The sequence below is a fragment of the Ictalurus furcatus genome, unplaced genomic scaffold (genome assembly GCF_023375685.1).
Source record: "Ictalurus furcatus strain D&B unplaced genomic scaffold, Billie_1.0 scf2, whole genome shotgun sequence".
NCBI classification, from domain to species: domain Eukaryota; kingdom Metazoa; phylum Chordata; class Actinopteri; order Siluriformes; family Ictaluridae; genus Ictalurus; species Ictalurus furcatus.
The window spans coordinates 1,642,695-1,663,556 of record NW_026521051.1 but is presented as its reverse complement, the minus strand read 5'-3'; the positions used below and the strand labels follow the sequence as shown (position 1 = coordinate 1,663,556).

At 39.2% G+C, this 20,862-nt stretch overlaps 3 protein-coding genes, 1 long non-coding RNA gene and 1 pseudogene across 5 annotated transcripts; 1 reads left to right on the top strand and 4 right to left on the bottom strand.

Annotated features, from left to right (window-relative positions):
• Positions 1-462: 462 nt before the first annotated feature.
• On the bottom strand, positions 463-7,794 carry LOC128604715 (histone H1-like). Its single transcript, XM_053619840.1, has 2 exons — positions 6,929-7,794; positions 463-3,463 (listed from the first exon to the last, which is right to left on the bottom strand). Exons 1-2 carry the CDS (start codon positions 7,525-7,527, stop codon positions 3,397-3,399), a joined length of 666 nt encoding a protein of 221 aa, XP_053475815.1. The 5' UTR covers positions 7,528-7,794; the 3' UTR covers positions 463-3,396.
• LOC128604719 (histone H3-like) lies at positions 4,230-5,559 on the bottom strand. The gene has a single exon (XM_053619843.1). It carries the CDS (start codon positions 5,277-5,279, stop codon positions 4,869-4,871), a length of 411 nt encoding a protein of 136 aa, XP_053475818.1. The 5' UTR covers positions 5,280-5,559; the 3' UTR covers positions 4,230-4,868.
• On the bottom strand, positions 5,882-6,340 carry LOC128604726 (histone H2A-like; annotated as a pseudogene).
• Positions 7,795-8,261: 467 nt separating the features above from the next.
• On the top strand, positions 8,262-10,286 carry LOC128604737 (uncharacterized). Of its 2 annotated transcripts, none has more exons than XR_008385264.1 (2): positions 8,262-8,393; positions 8,572-10,286. It is a non-coding gene; the product is annotated as an uncharacterized LOC128604737 (long non-coding RNA). The 2 variants fall into 2 exon arrangements; XR_008385263.1 differs by having other exon boundaries at positions 8,263-8,393; positions 8,552-10,286.
• A 524-nt stretch (positions 10,287-10,810) lies between these two features.
• LOC128604727 (histone H2B) lies at positions 10,811-11,414 on the bottom strand. Its single transcript, XM_053619849.1, has one exon. It carries the CDS (start codon positions 11,200-11,202, stop codon positions 10,828-10,830), a length of 375 nt encoding a protein of 124 aa, XP_053475824.1. The 5' UTR covers positions 11,203-11,414; the 3' UTR covers positions 10,811-10,827.
• Between the last annotated feature and the right edge of the window lie 9,448 nt (positions 11,415-20,862).

Below are 20,862 nucleotides of genomic sequence, written 5' to 3'. Positions count from 1 at the left end.
TCTTGTGTATTGCAGTGTGTGCAGAGTCCAGTGGGGTGTTTTCCTATTCTGTGTAATGTTAGATTTAAGCCAGCATGAACTATTCTAAGACACATAATTATCATCTCCTCCTTTGGGTTCCTGCCTGTATATCAACTGTTTCATGCTTTATCGATCTTTTTGCCAGTACATCCGCAGTTTCATTTTCTTCCACCCCTACATGTGCAGGAACCCAAAAGAAGGAAACATTCAGCTCCTTACCATGGAGTATGTGAAGCAGATAAAATATTTGTTAACCAATGTCTTGTCTACATGATGTTTTCCCAGACTGTATATTTGATAGTGCAGATAGACTGTCAGAAGCTATAGCGACATCTTAGTTCTGATTATTTTTTTCCGACCGCTGCAGTGACAATAGGACTCCTGAATAGTTCTACGGTGTACGCTGATAAATGATCGGTCGCTCTTTTTTTTGACTGCTACTTCACGAGGAATGAACAAAGCCACACCGGTGTGGCCAGTCTTGAGCCATCTGTATATACAAGTCATTTATCCTGATAATGGTCCATATATTTTTGAAGTATTATCCACAGTGGTGCTATTTTAGATTCCTCTTTTAATATTTGTTGTAATCTTGTATCTACAGATGGTTGTATGAATTTCCAGGGTGGTACAGTTCACCTCAATGGGGCTTTCTTGTAGCTGGCTGAGGCCTGCATTTTGTGCCTTTACATTTCTTACCCATCCCAAACTCTTAAAGAAGTTAGTCCTATAAAACTCTGAGCATTCTTGGGGTACACCCTGCTATGCCCTCATAGATTTATCCAATATAAATCACAGCATCTCTCCTGTCTCGACCTGTAACGCAGTCACTGGTGATGATTTAAATGCTCTAGTACAGATCCAGAGTTCTTGCGCCTGTTCCACGTCAAGCTTTTTAAGATTTTTAAGATACATTAGGCGACCGTAATCAAAGACAACTCTTGTAAGAGCCTGATAGATATTTATGAGCGATGCCCTACTTGCTCCCCGGTCTCAGAACATTATTCATCTTTTTACATTTGTTCTTAATTTTATCAATATGCTGACACCAGGTAAACTTCTCATCAAAAAGCTCTCCTAAAAATCTCACAGCCTTGACCTGTTCAAGATCTTGCCTGTACAGTTTCAGTGGTGCTGTTTTATGACGTTTAGAAAAACATATACCTTGTGATTTTGAAATTGATAGTTTAAAAAGCTATTCATTTGCCCACTGTTCTACTTTCCCTATTGCGTGTTGCATTTTCTTTCTTACATATTCTATATCCCGACCCCTAACCTCGTCAGCTGCATAAAGCGACTTACCTATATTTTCTCCGACCTGATCAAATGTCTTTAATCATAATATTAAACAGTATTGGGCTACATAAACTGCCTTGTGGGGTAAAATTTTCCGCTGCATATCTATTTGAGTACTCTGCACCTACTCTAACTTCTATTGGCCTTCTGTTCAGGAAGTCTAATACCCAATTATATATATCTTTCCGTTTATTCCTAATTCGTCAAGTTTAATAAGAAGTCCATCCTTCCCAAGGGTATCGTACATCTTTTCGACATTGAAAAATACAGAGATGACACTTTCTTTGTTAGTTTGAGCTTTCCTAACTTCTGGCTCTAGGCATGAAATGGATTCTACCATTCTCCCCCTCCCTTTACGAAATCCTGACTGATACGGTGAGAGAAGAACTTTACTTTCTATATAGTGATCTAATCTATCTGTTATCATCCTCTCTGTAGTTTTCCCTGTGACGTTAACACTGTGGGTCTGTAACTTGACGGATCTGACTGTATTTGCCGGGTTTGAGTATTGGAACAGTTTCCGTGTCAGTGGGATTTTTCCTGTATTCCATACCATATTGAACAGTCTTAATAATACATCAAGCGTGATGTCTCTCATGTGGCCTAACATGCTATAGCATGTACTGTATTTCCCTGATGTCGTTTGCCGTGCGTTTGATATAACTCTTTTGAACTCAAATAGAGTAAATGGCAAGTCCTTCTTTCTACTATCCCTGGATTTTGGGCAAGTGTCTGATCTCTACACTGCTTGGCTGTTGAGGATAGGTTTTCAGTACTGTGGAGCTTCACAAAAGTTTTTACCAAAAGTTCTGTTTTTTTCTGCATTGCTAATTGCATTTTTATTGTTGCTATTTAACACTGGTATTTACACACTGTTTCTTATTCCACTCATTTTCCTAATTGTTCTCCATATGTCTGATAGCTGGGTTTCTCTTCCAATTTTACTGCAGAATTGGCTCCAATATACACGTTTGGTTGATCTGATTGTTTTCTTACCTACTGCTTGCGCCATTTTATAGTTAATCAAAGTTTCCAGTGTACGGTGAGCTTCGAATTTCCTAAAAGCTTTATTTCTCTTTTTAATTGCTACAGTACAGCTCTCATTCCACCGTGGCACGCTCTTTCTTCGTTTACTTCCTATCTTTTTTGGCATTGTTTCTTCATCTGGTCGTATAATGGCCGTGGTCACTTTTCCGTTCGTTTCTTCGACATCTGTTATATCCTTATTCGCTAATCCCACACGTTTCATTTCGCTCTACGTTTGGAACATCTGCTGGTCGGCTTTCTCTAACTTCCACCTTGGCGTTCTCGCTACCTACTGTCGACTGGTCTAAACCCTCCCGTGTGTTGATTCCTGCAATTTCAGTTGACGTTATTGTCAGATCGATAGCGCTTTCTGCATTATGTGAACTACAATACCACGTGTCCTTCCCGTCATTAACACATACCAAATTTTTATCGTCTGTAAATTCCTCGATCACTGATTCATTTATATCTGTATTCTTACTCCCCTGTATTGTGCTGTGTGTGTGTGTGTGTTAAAATCCCCACACCGTACTAATTTCCCTCACGTCAACCCACATACTGCATTTGGAGTATCGGTGCTCTGTCTATTACGGGGATTGTAAAAGTTGAATATCGTTATACTGTCTTTTCCTGTCCGTATTTTGACTACCACAGATTCGTGTTCTTTCCCTTTATTGATTAGATTATATCTCACATCATTTCTTACAAAAGTTGCTACCCCTCCACCTTTACCCTTTTCCCAATCATTTCTGATTGTACACAGCAAATTTTTAAGTGTTATTTTTACACTCACACTGTTAAAATTAACACTTATCAAGAGTTTATATAGGTCCACACTAAATAGAGTTCAATTTACACTTTCAGTATTGTTTTTTTAGATCGTAGTCTGCAGGAAGGTAAAGATGTTGACAAGGGCTTCCTCATATGACAGTTTGAACACATAGTGGACTTTGAAGAGTTCATCTATAGCACTCTGGGAGCTGGTTCCTGTGCAAGGGATGAGGTGCTTATCCACTACCACGTAGAATTTGTCAATCCTGCCCTTGATCCTTCCTAATGCCAGTAGAGACGGCTGGAGGCCCTCCCTGGCACTGAGATGGCCTTCAATACTGGTGGATGACTAGAAAAAAAACCCCAGCAACGATAAAAACTAGATTAAAAATACAAAATACACCAATTACGATGTGCAATGACGAAATCCCTGAAATGTGGTCCTTGACACATTCAGACATTGTGATGAAAAATGTGCTATAATCATAACTAGGAAACACAACAAACCTTAATTCAATATGTGCAAAATAACGCCAGTTCGTATCATTCTTTATGTATTACTGCAACAGGACAACTTCATCAAAGTAATATTTCAACCAAAAAAGAAAGTTCTTATGTGACTTTCTTTCTTCATCCGAACACAAAGAATTTTCAAAGGAAATTCGAGTTCTGTAAGTCAATAGAATGCACGTGAATGGGTGCCATCTTTTTGAGAGTCCAAAATGTACATTTAGACAGTGTCACAGTAATAAAAGAACAGTTATTCAAAGAGCTCACAAGCTGTACACTCACTACTGTACTACTACACTGTAGCAAAGTGTCATTTCTTCAGTGTTGTCACATGAAAAGATATAATCAAATATTTCCAAAAATGCGAGGGGTGTACTCACTTTTGTGAGATACTGTGTGTATATGTATATATATATATATATATATATATAATGTGTGTGTATGAGAGAGAGAAATATAGAACTATGTTTCTACTAAAACCGTCTTCTAACTCGTTTTAAACAAACACATTAAATAATATTTAATACAGTGCACATTATATATATATATATATATATATATATATATATATATATATATATATATATATATATATATATATAGACACACACAGAGAGAGAGAGAGAGAGAGAGAATATCCACAAATAGGGAAGAAGATTTCAAAGATAAGGTCATGTCTACAATTATTAAATTACAAAAACAATTATCATGGACGGGACAAAAGGGATGATGGATGAAATGTATGTATGATGTAATAGCTCTTGCCCAGAAATCCGCTTCTAGAAAATTGCCGTTCCCGAGTTTGGACAGACGGGGGCAGTCAAGCTCCATCCAGCACAACGCCGCCCGAAACAGAAGGTAGGTTTGGGCTATTTTACAGACACAGTTCATTACTGTGCATTGTATTGTTCGGACATAACCACAATTAACGGCTCATCTATAAAAACAAACATTATGTAATACTCATAGGACTATATTTATCATGAAAATGCAAAATAAATAACCAACCTTTTTCTAATGTTGATAGATATAGAAAGCCGTGTACTTCATTTACACACACATATACATATATATAGAGAGAGAGAGAGATAGATACATATATACACACATTATTATTATTACTGTTCCTTCTCTCTGTACCACGTTCTAATACTTAAACTGCCCAAGAAAGAAAATTTGCTGTTTTCTGAGACGATGAAGTGGCTCTTAAAAGAGCCTTTGTGTGTGTTAGACGGAGTTGTGGTTTAAGCGCGTTCTCCGCGAATACGGCGGGCCAGCTGAATATCCTTGGGCATGATGGTCACTCTCTTGGCGTGGATAGCGCACAGATTGGTGTCCTCGAACTGACCGACCAGGTATGCCTCGCTCGCCTCCTGCAGGGCCATGACGGCCGAGCTCTGGAAACGCAAGTCGGTCTTGAAGTCCTGAGCGATTTCTCGCACCAGGCGCTGGAAGGGCAGCTTGCGGATGAGCAGCTCAGTAGACTTCTGATAACGGCGGATCTCCCTCAGAGCCACGGTGCCGGGCCTGTAATGGTGAGGCTTCTTCACGCCGCCGGTAGCCGGCGCGCTCTTGCGGGCAGCCTTAGTGGCGAGCTGCTTCCTTGGCGCTTTGCCACCGGTGGATTTACGGGCGGTCTGCTTGGTTCTTGCCATAGCGTCGAGCTCTGTACTACACGGATAGGAAAACAGAATAAACGGCGCGCTCGAACGCGGCCTTTTTAAGCCATAACGCCGCCCTGCGCTGATTGGGCGTCTCGAACGCGCTCGTCTGCTATTCGATAGAATGTTTTACGTCACCTTTGACTATTGGACCGTCTTCTCTGCCACCGTTCGAAACACAAGACGCCCGCCACAATTCTATTCTATTGGCGCTCTCTCTAACACAAATGCTTTGTTCATTAGGAACACACAACGCCGTCACAAACCATTTTCACTCCTCAGACTTCATTTAACCAGCACGCTAACTGCTATCGTTCTCATAGTCATTACTTAAATATGGTATCAAATCATGACTAGAAAATTATCAAGTCCTTTTTTATTTATAAATATGCTGTCTTAGAAGTGCACTTTCACCCCTTAGATTTCATTTAAGCAACAGGCTAACTACCACTATTATTATTATTATTATTACTATTACTTAACGTTAATCACATAATTATTAGCAAAGTATAACGCTTGTGTTGTCATTTCAAACGTGCTGACTTTCTAGTGCACACTTTCAGTAGAAAAACGGGTGGAAAATTGCACTTTTGAAGCAGAGATGGTGGCTCTTAAAAGAGCCTTTGGGTACTGACAAAGCAGCAGTGGACGAGTTTACTTGGTCTTGACGGCCTTCTCGGTCTTTTTAGGCAGAAGCACAGCCTGAATGTTCGGTAGCACACCACCCTGAGCGATGGTCACTCCGCCGAGCAGTTTGTTCAGCTCCTCGTCGTTACGCACGGCGAGCTGCAAGTGGCGGGGAATGATACGGGTCTTCTTATTGTCACGGGCGGCGTTACCGGCCAACTCCAGGATCTCAGCGGTCAGATACTCCAACACTGCGGCCAGGTAGACCGGGGCGCCGGCACCGACGCGCTCGGCATAGTTGCCTTTACGCAGAAGCCTGTGCACACGTCCCACGGGGAACTGAAGTCCAGCCCTGGATGAACGAGTCTTAGCCTTAGCTCTAGCTTTCCGCCGGTTTTTCCTCTGCCACTCATCTTGATGCTCAGATCTGTTCTAACAACAACTCCGAAATAAACGTTACACCCCGAGCTCTCCGTGATATAGACAAAACGGCCACTCTCTTATTCGCTAAGAACGCAGTGGCACATTAGCCAATCACAAACAGGCCGTCGAATTCCAGCGTCACCCCTCCCACCCCTGTTTGTGCGTGTGTGAGTGTGAGAGAGAGAGAGAGCGAGCGAGAGAGCGCGAATGAAAACAGACAGAAGGGAATATTCATACAAAAGCACGAAGTAACAACTACATACTAAATTTATTTATTCTTATCATTAACATTGATTTATTATGTATCAATATGTTATCCTACATATTCTGTGATCGTTTTGGAGATCAGGAATGACGTTTAGGAATCACGATCAGGATTCTATTCTACTGTACTAAAATCAGTATCAGCGTGTGGTCATGTATACATATGTAGCAGATATGTGTATCCATACTATTGTATGTTTCTAACGTGTATTGCTTTGATTCCATAAAGCTTGACTGAAAATGAATTGTCGCTCTTTAAAGGAAAATATGGGTGGCTCTTAAAAGAGCCGTTTAAGGAACAAAAGCATGAAAGAAACAAACGTATTTACTTCTTTTTGGGTGCTACCTTCTTCGCCTTTGCCGCTTTAGGCTTTGCGGTCTTGGGCTTGACAGCTTTCGCTTTCTTGGGGCTCTTAGCTGCCTTTTTAGGGGTCGCGGGCTTTTTCGCCTTCTTCGGGCTCTTGGTGGCTTTCTTTGCGGCGGCTGTGGGCTTCTTCGCCTTCCTAGGAGACTTCTTGGCCGCGGCGGCGGGTTTCTTGGCCGCTACCTTCTTGGGCTTCTTAGTGGCGGCGGGCTTTTTCGCTTTGGGCGCGGCTTTCTTCACGGGCTTCTTGGCTTCGGTCTGCTTCTTGTTCAGCTTGAAAGAGCCAGACGCGCCGGTCCCTTTGGTCTGCACCAGAGTGCCTTTAGTCACGAGACCCTTAACGGCGATCTTGACGCGGGAGTTGTTCTTCTCCACATCATATCCGCCGGCAGCCAGCGCTTTCTTCAGAGCAGCGAGAGACACGCCGCTCCTCTCCTTAGACGAGGAAACGGCTTTGACGATCAGCTCGCCGACGCTAGGGCCGGCTTTTTTTGCTCTCGAAGCTGCTTTCTTCTTGGGCGCTTTGGCCGGCGCGGCGGCGGGAGCGGGTGCAACTTCTGCCATCTCTCTTGGAACTACGTAGAATACACGAGTCGTACGCTGTACGTTAGTGTGTAACACAGGATCCTCCCTTCCCGCGGCCGGGGGGCTGGTCTTAAAAACAGATATGAGAGCGTTGTAGACTCAACTCGGGCGCCGCTGAATGAATGCACGGACGCGGCGCGCGCTCAGATGTGTTTTCTCATGGCATTTCTCGGTGAAAATCCCACTCGCAAGACGAGATTCAACACGTTGAAGCACACGCTGAGCGAGGACGGGCTTTCTCGTTTCTCCCGTGGCCCGGCCTGTCCGGCTAGAGAGCAACAGTCTCGCGCAGCGCACATGAAAAGGCGCGGCGCGCGTTGTACTCAAGCCGGCGGGCTGCGCATTTGGTGCGATGTGGTGTGTAAAAACGGGCGAAAAGCAGGCACGGCCGTCGTATGCGTTCTGGGCCGAGTTAAAGAGGAGCCTTGTGAACGAGCCTGATGTCTTTGCAGCTGTCGAGTGGTGTGTGTAGTATCGGAAGCAGAGCGCGTTGGGGGCCGTGTAAAGCACAGCGCGCGTGACTATAGGCTCCGCTATAGCCTTGTGTGTGTGTGTGTTGTATTCCATGCTGCTAGAACATTCTTTTCAATGTCTATGTGCTACTAGAACATTCTTTTGAATGACTTTGTGCTAATGTCACATTAGTTCGAATGACTAGGTGCTACTACAACAGTATTTAGAATTATTATGCGCTTCTTCAACCTTAGTTCGAATGACTACGTGCTACTGTGACATTAGTTCAAATGACTACGTGCTACTACAACAGTTAGAACAGAGATGCCCAAACTACGGCCTGTGGGCCAAAGTTGGCCCGTGGTGACTTGATTTGGCCCGCCATGCCATATGTGAGAAGGGGGGGGAGGGGAAAATTTAATTGATGCTGATCTTCATTTCTAATTTAACATTTTTTTTAATTTATTTTTGAGCTACAAAAAATGTAAATTGAAATTGAATGTAGAGAATAAGAATTAGAATTTTATTTAATGTACATGCATACTTCAAGGCCAGCATGCATTGCGACAGTCAACAGGTAATAATGGAGAGATCCAGGCACTGGCACACAGACAAGAGGAAATTTAAAAAGATTTGGCAAGTTGACTTTTTATTTACTGAAATCAATTCAAAGGCAGTGTGTCTAGTTTGCAAGCAGTCAGTTGCTGTTTTGAAAGAGTACAAAATCCGTCATTATGAAACAAAACGTTCTTCAGCTTTCTCAAAGGACAGCGGCGAGGCATGAAAACAGAAGGCTAACGAGCTGCTTGCTAAACTTCGATCTGAGCAGAGCGCGCTGCTACGTCCTTCATCAGCTCAAGAAAGTGCCACACGGGCCAGCTATCAGATTTCCTGTATTTTACATCAAGAACAGCTATGTGCCCAATCCATCGGGCTTGTGGATGTGATGCGTGACGTCGTCAAAATTGTGAATGATATACGCTCCAAGGCGCTCTCTCACCTGCAGTTCAAGGTACTGTTGGATGAGATGGATGCACAATATGGTGATGTGTTGTACCACCAGGAGGTTAGATGGCTGAGCAGAAGAAAAGTTCTCAGGAGATTTTTTGATCTGCGTGATGAGATCAGAGCTTTTCAGGAAAGCAAGATTGGTAGTATTCAAGAGCCCATGGATAAGAAATGGTTTTCTGACCTGGCTTTCCTGGTGGACGTCACAGAGCTGCTCAATGTTTTAAATGTTCAGCTCCAGGGAAAAGACCAGATTATCACCCAGCATTTTTATCACGTCAGAGCCTTCAAACAAAAACTACTGCTGCTCAGAAGACATCTCTCAGCAGCTAACATTCACAATTATAATATTCACCATAGTTTTATGTGCAGTTATTGTTATTATTAATACTTATATTTAGTTAGCATTTATATCCAGTGGTGTCAGCTTTGGGTTTTTTTGTTAATCAAGCTGATAAATTTTGTGTCAAAGTTCTCTTAAATTATCATGATTTAATTTCCTTGTTTTGTCAGTTATTTATTCTATTTTCCTCCCTCTCTCTTCTTTCACTCCCCATCTCACACTGTTCCTCTCTCTCATCTCCACATCCAGGAAATGTAGCCCATTTTCCCTGTTTTAGAGAGGCAGGCATGATGAAAGAGAAGGTACCTGAGTATGATGCTGTTCTCAGCAACCTTTTCCAGGAGTTTGACAGTCGCTTTGAGGACTTCAGACACAATGCTTCTGACTTTGAGTGGTTTGTTCAACCCTTCACCATCAGTGTGGACACAGTCAGTGATGATCTACAGATGGAACCAATTGAGCTTCAGTGTGATTCAGAACTCAAACACAAGTTCAGGTCCCTTCCCTTGACAGATTTCTACAAACGTGTCCCCACAAACAGGTACAGATGTGCAAACAGGCACAAGTGATGCTGTCTCTGTTTGGCAGTACCTACCACTGTGAACAGACTTTCAGTCTGATGAACTTAAACAAGTGTAAACTGAGATGCAAACTAACTGACTCTCACCACCATAATATCCTGACTTTGACAGTAAGTCCACTGCATCCCAATTTGGAAAAATGTTTGAAAAATAAGGACCAGCTTCATGTGTCTCATTAGAGGTCACTGATATTGCAGGCATGTGGCTGTATTGCTAATACCTTGAATAGTTGTATTAGGTATTGAACATGTATTATAAATGGGATTGGTTCTATGTTTTAATTATACTATAAGTTTCATTGAACTATAGAACTCTGAAAATAAAACTGCATTAGTGAAGCAGATACAGACTAACATTTTCTATTAATTTATTTATTTCTAAATATTATGAAATGATAAATGAGAACCATGGCAACTTTAATTTTAATATAATACAGTTTGGTATAATGCAACATTTAGTTTTGGCCCACAGCCCTCAATCAAGTTTGATTTTTGGCCCTTCACAGGAAAAGTTTGGGCACCCCTGATTTAGAATGATTATGTGCTACTAGAAAACCATTTTCAACTACTTCCTGTTGCTACAATCTTAATACGGATAACTTTGTGCTGCTAAAGTCCCATTTTGCATTGCTCAGATTATACAACCCCCGAAACCGTGCTACAACCCTGTTTAGATTTACTCATCTCTGCATTTAGCAGACTGCTAGAATTACCCAAAAGCCTGAACATCCGCGGGAGTGCAGCGCTTCAGAAGTCCCCCTCCCCCTCTCACACACACACACACACACACACACACAGCGAGAGAGAAAGCGAAAGAGAGGAAATTACTCTTTGTGTGAAAAGTGGGTGGCTCTTAAAAGAGCCGTTGGGTTGATGAAGACGGCGGTAACGCGCTTTACTTGGAGCTGGTGTACTTGGTGACGGCCTTTGTGCCCTCGGACACGGCGTGCTTGGCCAGCTCGCCGGGAAGCAACAGGCGCACGGCGGTCTGGATCTCCCTGGAGGTGATGGTGGAGCGCTTGTTGTAGTGAGCCAGACGAGAAGACTCACCGGCAATGCGCTCAAAAATATCATTCACGAAGGAGTTCATGATGCCCATGGCCTTAGATGAAATGCCGGTGTCAGGGTGCACCTGCTTCAGGACCTTGTACACGTAGATGGCGTAGCTCTCCTTCCTGGACTTTCTGCGCTTCTTGCCTCCTTTGCCGGCCGTCTTGGTCACGGCTTTCTTTGATCCCTTCTTGGGCGCTGCCTTGGCTGGATCGGGCATGATGCTGCTTCTCGAGTAAAGGAACAGAGAATAACTAGCGCCCGCCTCGCGCCCGCTCTATTTACAGACCTACATGCTAATAACGCCCAGACAAGACACCTTTTTTTGATTGGCCAAAATTCGATACCTCCTCCTGCATGGCACCTCCTACTTCTCCGCCTCCTCCTCCGCTACGCTTTGTTTCCCTTCCCGCCGTTGTACTTTCAGGACAACATGCACAATGAAAAAAACAATTGGCTTGAAATTTTTTATATATTATATATATATATATATATATATATATATATATATATATATATATATATATATAATATATATATGTGTGTATGTGTGTGTGTAGGAGAGCGAGAAATATATAAGTTTCTACTAAAACCATCTTCTAACTCGCTTTAAACAAACACGTTATAATACTACTTAATACTGTGCACATACATATATATATTTATAGTTTATTACAAAAAATACAAATAGATTGCATAATAATTATTAATAATTACTTACTAATTAATACATATATAAGTTCTTATGCTACTTGTGTACAGCGTTTGATACCTTATGTTTCACAAAATAAAAAGGCTTTTGATTTTTTTCCACACGGAACAGCTCTTTTCCTAGACATGTGGGTGGCTCTTAAAAGAGCCGTTGTGTTCGCGTCGTTCGTTCTTAGAGCGTTTAACCGCCGAAGCCGTACAGGGTGCGTCCCTGGCGTTTCAGGGCGTACACCACATCCATAGCGGTCACGGTCTTTCTCTTGGCATGCTCGGTGTAGGTAACGGCGTCGCGGATCACGTTCTCCAGAAACACCTTCAGCACACCGCGAGTCTCTTCATAGATCAGACCAGAAATACGCTTTACACCACCACGGCGAGCCAGACGGCGAATAGCCGGCTTGGTGATCCCCTGGATGTTATCGCGAAGCACCTTGCGGTGACGCTTAGCGCCTCCTTTACCGAGTCCTTTACCACCCTTGCTTTTTTTTTTTTTTTTTTTAATGAGTTTTATTGAAATTATGCAAAATTCACAATCTTACACAAGTCATATTCAGAAAGAAAGGGAGAAAAAAAACAAAAAACAAAAAACAAAACAAACTTACATAGTCAAAGTACAATTACACGCAAATATTGTCCCACACTGAAGAGTCTTTAAACCAAGATGTGCTGCTTTTTAGTCTTCTTAGCTCTTTTTGAATGTCCTTGAATACAACATCACTGGATATAAACGTTTGATTTATAGTCATTCTACACCTTGTTTTCCAGAGTTTAGATTTAGTCAAACATATTATGAACCAAATGAAGTCATGCTTGGTCTTGCTACAATTTTCTTTAAAAATGCCATAGAAAATTGAGTTCATATTTATTTCTATATTGAGACCAATGATTTTTAATTTAGCCCATGTTTCTTTAGAGCGATAACACTCTAACAGGAAATGTTCGAGTGTTTCCTCTTCATTACAATTAGGCATCGGGCATTTACTGGTTTTTACAAAACAGCTCCATTTTACAACCGCTCTTACTGGGAGCCTTCTTACAGCGACTAACCAAGTTGTATCTCTCAGGTGTTCCGATAGGATTTTATTCTGTAAATTTTGGAGACATTCTTTGTTTTGGTCTTCCTCCAAATTTCTGAAAGCCACAGGGTTACTATAAACTCGATCAACAATTAAAAGATATATTTCTTTGCTTGAGTCTTTCACCCAATCGATGTTTAGATCTTTAAATTTGTTAGTGAAGTCGGAAAACATCAGCTTATAATACGGAATTCCTTTCCTCGATGGACCTTTTTTAGATTTCCAGTTGGAGATGTTCCCTATCCATTCAGTTTGCCTGGCAATACCACTCGCGATGATTTTACACACTGCTATTTTAGTTTTTACGGATATATCGACAGCCCCAAGGCCTCCCAGTTCCCTTCTCTTAAAAAGGAGCTCACGTTTTGTAACCTCACGAGTCGTATCCCATATGAAATTACAGCATATTTTATGAAGTCTTTTTATCCAAACTTCTGTCGGAGGTAAGATGCATGATAAAAACAGTATTTTTGATAATAGAAAAGTTTTAATAATATTTATTCTAGTTTTATAACTTAGATTACACGATTTCCATTTATCAATTTCATCTTGTATTATTTCTTCTTTTTTTGACCAGTTATGGTCGACACAGCCATTATTATCTATATATATACCTAAAACCTTTAATTGCTGAACTTCTGGGACATCTATGGGAAATTTGTTTTTTTCATTTCCAATCCAGACACATTCCGTTTTAGCTTTATTTAAGGAGGCTCCAGAGACTTGCTCATACTCGCTAAAATATTCAAAGATGATGTCTAGTTCTTGTTTAGATTTCACAAATACAGTTATGTCATCAGCATAAGCAGAGATCACGACTCTGTTCTTTCCTATTTGAAGACCCTTAAGTCTATGATCATCTTGGATTTTTTGTACAAGTGGGTTTATAGATAAAATATATAGGGCTGCACTCAGAGGGCACCCTTGCTTTACACCCCGCATAACTTCAAATGGTTCAGTCAAAGAACCGTTAACATTTACTTCAACTGTCGATTTAACATAAAGGCATTTAATCATGTTTATGAAATTTTCAGGGAATTGATACAGTTTTAAAATCTCCCACAAATAGTCTCTTGAGATATAATCAAATGCTTTTCTTTGGTCCAAAGCCACAATGTAAAAACTGTCACCATTTTTATCAAAAACTAGTTCTCTTAATGTGTTCAAGTTGTCCCACATAAATCTTCCCTTTATTGCACATGTTTGTTGTTTAGCTATTATTACGTCCAAATAGTCACTCATCCTGTTCATAATGGTCTTTGCAAAAATCTTATAATCGACATTCATTAGGGTGAGATGTCTCCAGTTGTTGATATCACACATTTCACCCTTTTTATACAACAAGGATAAAACGCCTTCATAGAACGAGTCATGCATGTAACCTCTAGCGATCCCATCATTGAAGGCTTGCGTTAATAATTTAGCCAAATCTATGGCGCATGCATGATAAAAATCAGACGGGAGACCATCTTTCCCTGGAGACTTTTTTAAATTTAATTGTTTAATGGCATCAACAACCTCAGCCTCTTTTATTTCCTCACCTAAGCTCTTGGAAGGCGGGTCAACACTATTTTTTACATTCAAAAAGGTTTTTAGAAGTTTAGCATCTATTTCAATTGAGTTATACATGTTTGAACAAAGGATCCGAACAGCATCTCTGACATCTTTAGGATTTTTCGCTATAGTTCCATTATCTGTTTTAATGGCTTCGATATATTGGGCTTCTTTCCTTTTATTAAATAGTGAAATTGCTTTTGTTTGATTTAGAAGTTCATCGGAAATTATTCCTGCTCGGACTTGAATGTTCAGTAAAAACTCATTATTTAAAGTTTCTATCTCTTTTTTCAAATCCTTTAAGTTGTTTTCCTCACTTTCATCTCTTGTATTTTTTAGTTTTAGGTTTATATATTGTGTCATAATTGTATTGTACTTCTCATTTTTTTCTTTATTAAAACATAGACATTTGTATTTAAGAAATTTTTTAATCTGGATCTTAAAAACTTCCCACAAATCACAATAATTGGTAGTGAGGATATCTAAAGTTTTAATCCTATTAATTTCTTCTTTTAATTGTATAATCAATAAAGGACTTTTCAAAATTTGTGTGTTTAATTTCCAATAGTTTCTTCTTTCTTCATTTTTAAATCTGATGCCACATATAACTGTCAAGTGGTCCGACTCAACCAAGAGTTTTGTTGTATAAAATTTTGCCTCAAAATTATTATTAATATATATCCTGTCAATTCTAGTTTTACATGTTTTATCAAACCTCGTGAAGTCCACTTTCTCTGGATATAATGTCCTAAATATGTCGGTGAAATGCTGTTCATTCATTATAGATCTAAGGACACCACCTTCTCTCCTAATTTTACATATTTTGGAAGAAATTTTATCATTATCATCTGTGATTGTATTAAAATCACCGCATACAATGGTATAGAAACCGACACACAGGAGCATTTTAAGCTTTTTAAAAAGCCGGATTTTACCAACAGTATCCTGTGCTGTGTATACATTTATTACTCTAATTTTTTTTGTGCAATAAAACACATCTATAAACATTAATCGACCAGGAATTATTTCACGGCTCTTAATTATTTTAAATTTATTGTTATAAAATAAGGTCGCAATACCATCAGCTTTACTTTCACCTATTGAAAAGATTGAAGGACCTTTGATCCATAAACTTTGGGCGTTCTGTACGTCTGCAAAACTGCTTAATCTGGTCTCTTGTATACATAAAATATCAACATGTTCTCCACTCAATATATTTAACTTTTTCACTTGATTAATTTTTGCCTGAATCCCTCTAACATTACATGTGGCAACAGTTAAATTTGAAAAAACCATAAAAATTAAGATAAGGATCTTCTCCGATAGATATTATTGTATGTCCATTAGTCCACATTTTCTCAACATTATCCACATCATTTAACCTCAATTCCTGCAGACATATATCACATTTCTTTTTAAGTAATATAGGAATTGAAGTTAAAATCAAAGACATTGTGTCAAAAAAAAAGAAAAAAAAAAAAAAGGGAAGAAAAGTAGGCAATATACATCATTCCTTAACCTTTTTTGCATTGTCAACATTTCCAGGAGAATTCCTCTTTCGCCTTTGGCGTTTATATGGATAGTCTAAAGTGTTTTTACCTTTCGCCAGCGTGGGAGTGTCCGCAGTGTCACCTGTGTTGTCGGCGATTGTCTGGGTTGTTCCACTTTCACCAGCTGGATGCGATGACTCCTCTCGGCCCTGTAGACTTCCTGCAGGTGTAGAAATGATCTGGGTCGCTCCGGTCTCTCCCTCTGAGCACGTAGGCTCCTCTGGGGCTTGTAGACCTCCTTCAGGGGTTGAGCCGATCCGAGTCTCGCCGACTTCTACAGCTGATAGCGCAGGAAACTCCGATGCTTGCCGTTTCTCCACAGACGAAAGACTGGGCGGAGATGCTCCGCTGCTTCCAGCAGGTACTTCCGGTGTCTTCCGTCTCCCTTCCGGGGTCAGAGATTCGGCGCTGCTCTCAGAGTCCTCGCCGTCTTCGCTGTCGCTGGTATCGGTGCTGCTTGAGTCACTCCCAGATGTCGAGTCATCCTCACTTGTGTGTAGTTTATTTTCTTCCCAGTTGTTATCCGCTTTATCGTTTGTTTTGGTTTCTGTGTTATGTGCGCTTTGTGTTACATTCTGGTCAATGTCTTTTTGATTTTTCGGCATTCTTAGTTTATAGCTGTAAGAATTTGGGCATTGAAAATATATATGCCCGGTTTCATTACATAAATTACATACTTGTGTATTTCTACAACTCTTTCCTTTGTGGCCAAAGCTTCCGCATTTCCAGCACTTTGTTTTCTCACAGTCCTTTGCCTGATGGTCGGAATCGTTACATATAAAACATCGTTTTGTTTGGCCGGGATATGTAATCGTTCCATTGTATGGTCCCATGGAAATGGAATTTGGTATCTGGAATATACTTCCGTCGGGGTTTTTCTTAAGTTTTATTTTATATCTCCTGACTCCATACCATATCCCGAACTGGTCCAGCGGCTTGTCAACAGGGTTCAGTATCTCACCAAACCTTAAGAGGTATTGTTCTACATCCGAGTCAGCGATTCTCCCAGTCCAAAACTTTACTACAATGCTCTTTATGTCTTGAGGAGCTGATGTAGTCATCTCCCAGTTTTTCCAGAATTCACTTCCTGTATTATTATTAAAAATTTGAGAAAATGTTTGAAGTGCCTGTTCTTTGGTAAAACATATTTCATACTCTTTTCTGTTAGGCATTGCAATAAAAGAGTATACATCTGTAGTCGATATCCATTGACTACTTAAAAGGTTTACTCCGACTTCAGACCTGTCTGGCGCTTCTCCTTCTCCACTGTAACGTAGTCTGACCCAGTGCCTCCCCGCCGACGGCGAGGAGGCCACACGGGGTGACATACCGAACCCCGGGTGGCGATAATTATCACCTCGTTAAAGGTGTTTTTGTTGTTGATGTTGTTGTCGTTAAAGTCTTTAGTTTCAAATTACTAACGAGGGTACCACTTGCAAAAAGAGAGTATTAATTACCACCCTTGCTTTTTTTTTTTTTAATGAGTTTTATTGAAATTATGCAAAATTCACAATCTTACACAAGTCATATTCAGAAAGAAAGGGAGAAAAAAACAAAAACAAAAACAAAACAAACTTACATAGTCAAAGTACAATTACACGCAAATATTGTCCCACACTGAAGAGTCTTTAAACCAAGATGTGCTGCTTTTTAGTCTTCTTAGCTCTTTTTGAATGTCCTTGAATACAACATCACTGGATATAAACGTTTGATTTATAGTCATTCTACACCTTGTTTTCCAGAGTTTAGATTTAGTCAAACATATTATGAACCAAATGAAGTCATGCTTGGTCTTGCTACAATTTTCTTTAAAAATGCCATAGAAAATTGAGTTCATATTTATTTCTATATTGAGACCAATGATTTTTAATTTAGCCCATGTTTCTTTAGAGCGATAACACTCTAACAGGAAATGTTCGAGTGTTTCCTCTTCATTACAATTAGGCATCGGGCATTTACTGGTTTTTACAAAACAGCTCCATTTTACAACCGCTCTTACTGGGAGCCTTCTTACAGCGACTAACCAAGTTGTATCTCTCAGGTGTTCCGATAGGATTTTATTCTGTAAATTTTGGAGACATTCTTTGTTTTGGTCTTCCTCCAAATTTCTGAAAGCCACAGGGTTACTATAAACTCGATCAACAATTAAAAGATATATTTCTTTGCTTGAGTCTTTCACCCAATCGATGTTTAGATCTTTAAATTTGTTAGTGAAGTCGGAAAACATCAGTTTATAATACGGAATTCCTTTCCTTGATGGACCTTTTTTAGATTTCCAGTTAGAGATGTTCCCTATCCATTCAGTTTGCCTGGCAATACCACTCGCGATGATTTTACACACTGCTATTTTAGTTTTTATGGATATATCGACAGCCCCAAGGCCTCCCAGTTCCCTTCTCTTAAAAAGGAGCTCACGTTTTGTAACCTCACGAGTCGTATCCCATATGAAATTACAGCATATTTTATGAAGTCTTTTTATCCAAACTTCTGTCGGAGGTAAGATGCATGATAAAAACAGTATTTTTGATAATAGAAAAGTTTTAATAATATTTATTCTAGTTTTATAACTTAGATTACACGATTTCCATTTATCAATTTCATCTTGTATTATTTCTTCTTTTTTTGACCAGTTATGGTCGACACAGCCATTATTATCTATATATATACCTAAAACCTTTAATTGCTGAACTTCTGGGACATCTATGGGAAATTTGTTTTTTTCATTTCCAATCCAGACACATTCCGTTTTAGCTTTATTTAAGGAGGCTCCAGAGACTTGCTCATACTCGCTAAAATATTCAAAGATGATGTCTAGTTCTTGTTTAGATTTCACAAATACAGTTATGTCATCAGCATAAGCAGAGATCACGACTCTGTTCTTTCCTATTTGAAGACCCTTAAGTCTATGATCATCTTGGATTTTTTGTACAAGTGGGTTTATAGATAAAATATATAGGGCTGCACTCAGAGGGCACCCTTGCTTTACACCCCGCATAACTTCAAATGGTTCAGTCAAGGAACCGTTAACATTTACTTCAACTGTCGATTTAACATAAAGGCATTTAATCATGTTTATGAAATTTTCAGGGAATTGATACAGTTTTAAAATCTCCCACAAATAGTCTCTTGAGATATAATCAAATGCTTTTCTTTGGTCCAAAGCCACAATGTAAAAACTGTCACCATTTTTATCAAAAACTAGTTCTCTTAATGTGTTCAAGTTGTCCCACATAAATCTTCCCTTTATTGCACATGTTTGTTGTTTAGCTATTATTACGTCCAAATAGTCACTCATCCTGTTCATAATGGTCTTTGCAAAAATCTTATAATCGACATTCATTAGGGTGAGATGTCTCCAGTTGTTGATATCACACATTTCACCCTTTTTATACAACAAGGATAAAACGCCTTCATAGAACGAGTCATGCATGTAACCTCTAGCGATCCCATCATTGAAGGCTTGCGTTAATAATTTAGCCAAATCTATGGCGCATGCATGATAAAAATCAGACGGGAGACCATCTTTCCCTGGAGACTTTTTTAAATTTAATTGTTTAATGGCATCAACAACCTCAGCCTCTTTTATTTCCTCACCTAAGCTCTTGGAAGGCGGGTCAACACTATTTTTTACATTCAAAAAGGTTTTTAGAAGTTTAGCATCTATTTCAATTGAGTTATACATGTTTGAACAAAGGATCCGAACAGCATCTCTGACATCTTTAGGATTTTTCGCTATAGTTCCATTATCTGTTTTAATGGCTTCGATATATTGGGCTTCTTTCCTTTTATTAAATAGTGAAATTGCTTTTGTTTGATTTAGAAGTTCATCGGAAATTATTCCTGCTCGGACTTGAATGTTCAGTAAAAACTCATTATTTAAAGTTTCTATCTCTTTTTTCAAATCCTTTAAGTTGTTTTCCTCACTTTCATCTCTTGTATTTTTTAGTTTTAGGTTTATATATTGTGTCATAATTGTATTGTACTTCTCATTTTTTTCTTTATTAAAACATAGACATTTGTATTTAAGAAATTTTTTAATCTGGATCTTAAAAACTTCCCACAAATCACAATAATTGGTAGTGAGGATATCTAAAGTTTTAATCCTATTAATTTCTTCTTTTAATTGTATAATCAATAAAGGACTTTTCAAAATTTGTGTGTTTAATTTCCAATAGTTTCTTCTTTCTTCATTTTTAAATCTGATGCCACATATAACTGTCAAGTGGTCCGACTCAACCAAGAGTTTTGTTGTATAAAATTTTGCCTCAAAATTATTATTAATATATATCCTGTCAATTCTAGTTTTACATGTTTTATCAAACCTCGTGAAGTCCACTTTCTCTGGATATAATGTCCTAAATATGTCGGTGAAATGCTGTTCATTCATTATAGATCTAAGGACACCACCTTCTCTCCTAATTTTACATATTTTGGAAGAAATTTTATCATTATCATCTGTGATTGTATTAAAATCACCGCATACAATGGTATAGAAACCGACACACAGGAGCATTTTAAGCATTTTAAAAAGCCGGATTTTACCAACAGTATCCTGTGCTGTGTATACATTTATTACTCTAATTTTTTTTGTGCAATAAAACACATCTATAAACATTAATCGACCAGGAATTATTTCACGGCTCTTAATTATTTTAAATTTATTGTTATAAAATAAGGTCGCAATACCATCAGCTTTACTTTCACCTATTGAAAAGATTGAAGGACCTTTGATCCATAAACTTTGGGCGTTCTGTACGTCTGCAAAACTGCTTAATCTGGTCTCTTGTATACATAAAATATCAACATGTTCTCCACTCAATATATTTAACTTTTTCACTTGATTAATCTTTGCCTGAATCCCTCTAACATTACATGTGGCAACAGTTAAATTTGAAAAAACCATAAAAATTAAGATAAGGATCTTCTCCGATAGATATTATTGTATGTCCATTAGTCCACATTTTCTCAACATTATCCACATCATTTAAC